Source organism: Odontesthes bonariensis, chromosome 3 (genome assembly GCF_027942865.1).
Source record: "Odontesthes bonariensis isolate fOdoBon6 chromosome 3, fOdoBon6.hap1, whole genome shotgun sequence".
NCBI classification, from domain to species: domain Eukaryota; kingdom Metazoa; phylum Chordata; class Actinopteri; order Atheriniformes; family Atherinopsidae; genus Odontesthes; species Odontesthes bonariensis.
In genome coordinates, this window is record NC_134508.1 from 10,714,303 (window position 1) to 10,720,781 (window position 6,479).

At 39.9% G+C, this 6,479-nt stretch overlaps 1 protein-coding gene across 2 annotated transcripts in view; it reads left to right on the forward strand.

Moving 5' to 3' along the window:
• Positions 1-5,861, forward strand: part of cntn3b (contactin 3b) — a 62,470-nt gene extending 56,609 nt beyond the window's left edge. For both annotated transcript variants that reach the window (XM_075460248.1, XM_075460249.1), the window contains exons 21-23: positions 25-137; positions 229-394; positions 919-5,861. In XM_075460248.1, coding sequence (XP_075316363.1) covers positions 25-137; positions 229-394; positions 919-1,010 — 371 coding nt within the window. In that variant the 3' untranslated portion in view covers positions 1,011-5,861. The remainder of the gene's footprint in view (positions 1-24; positions 138-228; positions 395-918) is intronic.
• The last annotated feature ends 618 nt before the right edge of the window (positions 5,862-6,479 follow it).

A 6,479-nucleotide genomic window follows, 5' to 3' on the forward strand; every position in this document is an offset into this window, starting at 1 on the left:
TATATATTTACCTCTGATTTCTAGCTCCAGATCGAGCCCCGCTTAACATACAATGGACCATGACTGGCTCCACACTCACACTGCACTGGGATCCTGTAGTAGCCACAGATACGGAGTCAAAGGTGACTGGCTATTTGGTAGGTATCTGCTCTTTACAAAGCTCGGATTTATGCTCCTGTGAAACGTTTTGCATTCAGTCATTTTTTGCATCCTCCTCCCCCGCCTCAGGTGACACTAAAGAAACATCGCTACAATGAAATTCACACTATCTTCACCAATAAAACCACAGCTGAGCTCAGCCTCTCAGCCAATGACAACTATCTCATTCAGGTCAAGGCTATGAGTGAGGGCGGTGAAGGTGTGGGCAGCGAAGCCATCCACATCCACAAATTGAGTGAGTTTACTTTCCTTCCTTCTTCCTGTCATTTTCTTTTTGACCTCTGATAAAAATCGGAACAAGGAATTGATCATTGAGAAGGGAACATTTAATTTAGGCTCATTGCATCCCTTTTCCAGTCATGTGTAATAGACTTATTTTGAGTGCAAGGAAAGCGACCTTTTTAAAAATGCGTGCACGGTGTCATCCATCTCTGCCATTGGGTTATTATTCCTCGTTGACTGGCTGCACAGGGCCGCAGCATATAAAGCAGTTCTGTGCTCCCATCTTGCCCCTGTGCAGAATTGTGAGGTTGCTCTATTTGCTGCTCTCCTCTTTGATATGATCCCAACTTTATCTTCTTGGGATACTTTAATAGCCTCTCCTGTTGAAAAGCAGGAATAGTGAAGATATGGAAAAAGAATTCACACTTGGCTTTTGATTTATGAGAACTTGTCCGAATTTATTCGTTTTATTTTTTTATTTGGATGGGAGAAATATTTCTGCTTCTTCACGAGCTGATTTGCTGGTTTTGGTTGCAGGCATGGGCGCTCGGGGCTCCGGAGCAAGCCACCTCAGCCGGTTTTCCTGCTCAGCGGTCTTCATCTGCGCACTGCTCTGCTCCGTCGGGTGATGCAACAGTCCTCGCCCTGTGGAGCCCCACTCCTCCTCCATGCCTTCATTCAGCCTGCTCTATGTTGACCCTTCAATGGACTGAAAGTTTCAGAGGCAGGACTGGGAAAGAGTAGGTAGGATTGGACTGCGTCAATATCCTAAAGGGACCGTGCCACTTCTTTTAACTGACCAGTTGATGAAGACATGTTGAATTACGTTCATGGTATCTTTCGGTATTTCTCCCAGTGTTAAAAGTGCCGCAGTGCTCTAGGTTTTCATTTTAGAAGTTCCGGTGTCTTCATGACTTTTCTTCTTTCGTATCTTTGGAGATACTGTTGCCTTAAAATCCACTTATCGAAAACAGTCCAAACCAAAGTAGATGACTGAGGCTGCTTGCTGTAACTCAACGTTAAACTTAATCTTTACACTCATTTTCGTAGGCGGAGCAATTACAATATAATCATTGGTGTGTGTTTAATTTCTTAGCTCAATTTTTCTCAAATAATCCTTCTTCCCTGAAGAAATAAACTCATAAACATCCTGTTCAGCTTTTGCCAATAGAAGCATCCAGTGCAGTCATAAGATTTTTTACCAGGCTTTGTCAAATATATGGTTGATGCATAATTGATCAGCTGTGCCTGAAACCCACTTATCTCTGTCCTGAAAGGATACTGTCTGTTCGAGAGCTACGGGCTCCTGAGCTTTAGGCGCCCTCCACAACACTCTGATAGATCTTGGTATTTTGCTCTCTATCTCATGCTCCTCTTGAATTATAAATGGCTATCACACTCTGGATTCTCAGTCTCGTGAAAAAGTCGTGATTGAGGAGAATAGATGTGTGGTGTGGCTACGTCGAGCAGATCCCACCTCTAAATCAGAACCATCAGTGTTCTAAGTCATATCAAAGAACACGTGCAGTCTACACCCCGGATGAGCAGCTGTCACAGTGCACATTGGACTACAGGATTACAGTGCCTTCACCAGAGCTCACCCCAGCATTTTTCTTTCTTTCCTTTTTAAACCGCAATGAGAAAGATTTGTGTTGCAGCAGAGATATTGTTTGCTTTGCTTGTCTTTTCCGAAGAATATCAGTTAAGAAGGAGAGGAAGCTCAGACTGTAGGAGCAAACCTTAATTGGAAATGGTATGTTGATTAAATTTTCATTGGAGCATGGGAGCACCGAAGGGTTGACAGCTTTGGGAAAGCTTCGATGGATAGCGATATATGATGGAAATTTAGGTCCCAGTATTTATGATCTGTGGCATAATAAATGTATGACTCCATCCGTATCATAATTTATGGGCTATTAAGGCATCAGAATAATGGATGAGAATACCATGGCGAAGGAACCCTGACTGGAAATGCAGCACAAGGCATGGTTGTCATTCTCCCCTCACCTCACCACCGTCTGTTGGACGCAGACCAGACCGAACAGTAACAAAAGAACATTGCTGCTCTGCTGAGGGAGCTACTTTTCTCGCCCTTTTATCGTGTGGATGAGTCATCCAAATAAGAGCTGAGGTGTGATTGCTGGCGTCCTGGCAATGTTTAAGTGGAAGGATACAGTCAACTGAACTGCTACACATTACTGTGCCTTTGCCAAACATGGGGTTGCGTGTGGTTGTTAGCTAGAGGCTTTTGTTGTCTGCATTTTGCACTCTTTACTCCCCCCAACCTTGCATCCTGAGTCGAATGAAAGCACAAGGAATTGATGCAAGGTGACTGGAAGTCCTCACTTAACTGTCTGAACAGGTGTGCGGGACCCCAGAGGCCTCATAAAAGGTCCAAACAGCCGGCATAATCAGGCTGTCCTATCTGCTCCTTGACTGGATTCATAAAACTCATTGCTGGTTGATTAGACTGCTGCAGACCAGTCAATGGGATATTGATTTTCCAGGCCCATTATTGCGGCTGTCACAATTCAGCTGCTTGACTGACTGATGGCCATGTTCTTATGCACTTGCTCTATTGTGTTACTGTGATGTTTCAGATGTCCTTCACTATGTCCTCCACTATTTCCATGACTTTACTCCCCATCAGTTGACTTGAGATGCTTTTTTTTTTTCTTATTGCAGTTTGGTTTGATTAGAAATCTCACTGTATTTTTCACAGCATTTGCTGATTTCCTTTTCAGATTCAGAGAAATATAGTTGTGGTGAATTAAAAGATTGTGATTTTTATTTGGAGCAGTGACCTGCAATTGATTAGCTGGTTGATTCTTTTGAGATGCAAATCAAAGCAAACCTAGCTTAGTGCTCCTAAGTATTATTGCTGTATCTTTCTTGCTAACAGCATAGAAGCCCAGCCACACCAGTATCCAAAACTGTGAAATTTAATGTCGACAACCATTTTGACCGGCTTTGATCATGGGAATCACATTTTTATCTCAATTTGAATATGGTTGAAATGTATTTTTTGTGCTGTTGTTGTTTTAGTCGGTAAGCAATGGCCAAAATTGATTGTGCTTGTAGCTTATTATCTGTCTTGCATTGTCTGCATTTATTTGTCCCTAATAGGTCGAATTATAAGCAGCCTCAGAAGAGTCGTGGAGTTTCAGAGGCGCAAACATGTATCTTTTATAGCCTTTAATGTATCAATATCCACAACAGCTAATGACAAGGTGAGCATTACAAACTCTTAAGTGTGAAAATCAGTTTCTAGTTTATTTTTTTTAAATGTCTCTGAAAAAAGCTTTTACCGAACAAATCTTAAGATAAACATTCATTGGAGAGTGACTATATGAGTTGTAGTCATAAGCAGTGTTGGTCAAGTTACTTGGAAATAGTAATTAGTCACTGATTACTTCTCCAAGAAAGTAATTAGTTACTTTCCAGATTATTTTACTTAGTTACTTTTCAAAAACATGATGCACAACCTGAGTACGCTATAAAGCAATCGACCTTTCAGCCTAGATCTATTCTTTCTCCATATTCCATCATATAGAATTGACATAATGGCTTAATGATAAACATAAAAACCATTATGTCGTATTCTGTCTCAAGGTATCCTGCAAATGACTTTCTCTGCGGTAGCTTGACACCGCTTTTGGTCGGTATTTTTTCTACGATGCGGAGCATCCAATATGCGGATGGAGGTCCACAGTGGAAATGGGCAATATGTCCTTGACAATGAAGTTTAGCTTCTTCAGTTAAGCAGCACTAAGTCCTGTTGATCTTCAGTCTTTTTTTTACCTGTTTAGCAGGAGAGGTTTGCCCGGTGGAATTGGATGTGGCAACCACAGCGGTCATGTCAGTGGGGGGATCTGGGGGTTTCTCAATGAGTTTCACATTCCTGTGCCGGCTTGCTCGGTGCTTGCTCAGATTTGAGGTGGAATTTTTCGCTGTAGATAAAAATTTTCCTCCCACACAGAGTGTACAGCGGACGCTAATGTTTTTGTCACTTTTTACTGAGTCAAACTCAAAGTAATGTCGGTACTTCCAAGCATTAAACGCTGCAGGGTCCTGCTCTCTCCCGCGCTCCATGTTATCTCTTGTTGATCTTCACACGCACTGACGTCCCGCCGCTCATACATGATTGTCATGAGACAAAAACAAAACAAAACAAAAACACGGTTTAGTAACGCAGCCTGCTTTTGGGAAAGTAACAGTAATCTAATTACTGTTTTTGCAATTGTAATCCCTTATTTTACTCATTACTCAAAAAAGTAATCAATATTGCGTTACTTCTAACACGTTACTCCCCATCACTGGTCATTAGAAATGTAAAATAAAATCAGAGAGCTAGCACTACCATCTACCTGACTGGCTAGCATGTATAGCTGTTAGCGCAACAGCTAGTACAGCTAGTTTGCCTTATTCATATATTTTATCGATACCTGTGAATAATCCTATACAGTCTGTAGACAAAGGACAGGAACTCGCCAGTGGAACTTTTCTGGTTTCCAAAGACCAGTTTGGAGTTGTATTTCATTTGACCGATCTCGTTTGAGCGGGCTTCGGTTGTGCGCAACCATCAACGACCATTGTAAAGAGATTTAGCTTTTTATTAGCTTTTTAAAATCGTATCTGCATTCACTTTTTTTTTTCAAATTAGTATATAGTACATATCTCTTATATGGAGTCATGTAAAGCCTGGAAACACTGGCCAACATTTCCCCAATAGGCTAAATCATCGGACAATATTCGATTGGTTTCAAACGCCCATTTCACGTATATTTCAAGTACATGCAGACAAATATGTGCGACTGTGCTACTCTCTGGTGTGGCCAGGCCTCAGAGCTGCTTCTCTGTTGATCCAAGTAGTGTAATTATTTTTGTTAATATCTTTAAATGAGGTAACCTGAGTACCAGATGATGGGCTAGTAAGTTAATGATTGACATTATGTAACTGTGTGGCAGTTTTTTTTCTTATTATTTGCATAGTTGTAGTGGAGCCTGGTGTCTCTCTGTCCATTGTCACATAAGAAAAAAAAAAGATGTTTTTGGCTTTGTACTTTGATTAATACTACAACACAAAATCTAAAGAAAGTTAAGGAGTTTATCGGTATTGGTTGGACTGGTTAAACTGTATTGGTCACAGAACAAAAACATATTTATATCCATGAGATCGCTTTAGTTAGATTAGCCTCTGTGGTTATCACTGTTTGAAATGAGTGCTCCTGGTACAGTGTAAATAGCTTGCATATATTTTTTGAACATAGCCATCAAAGACAACCTGACTGCTTTTCAATAGTGTGTTCTCTGGCTTTAATACTGGTGTATTAATCAATGATCTCTGTGAGATACTGACATGTAGAATGAAATTTTCATATTGAAAAGTAACTGTATTGTCTTGTATACTAAAAATGTGCATGTTAATCATTGTTTGATTGGTGTTTTTTTTCTAAAATTGTAACTTAATAAAATGTTTATTCCAGCAATTGACTATTTTTCTTCTATTTCTACCAAACTAACTTATATACCAATAGCTGTGCAACATCTAGGAATCTAGACACTGTACCCTTTGGACATCCTGAGTTTTATGGTGATTTTGGATATTTGGTAGTTTTGCTGAGATTTTTGGGTAATATTGCTGAGATCAAAAATTTGACATTTAAAAAAGATATCTCAAAGTAATTAGAGGGTCAACGTAGTAGGTTGGAAAAAGTGCTAAAATTGTACGTTGTTCCTAATTCGTGTACCATGTGAAATGGAAGAAAGCTTGAAATTGCCCTATCAAACGTTCAAACGTATCAAACGTTCAAATATTGTGATTGAGATAGATCTGTTAGAGGGCACTATAAAGAATCCAATATTCCTTTTCTTCAGATATTTTGCAACTAATACGTACAAGATTAACTTTTTATAAAATCAAAGTTAGGGCTTGTTGTCATGGGCAAGAATGTAATGAAACATAAATATCATGACCTAGTTTTTATCCCTACATGTGCCATGCTTCATACCAACTGATCCTGCTGTTGAATAATTCATTGAAGTTCAGTCTTTACAGATATCAAGTGAGATCTAATGAGAAAATGAGATGTATTAAC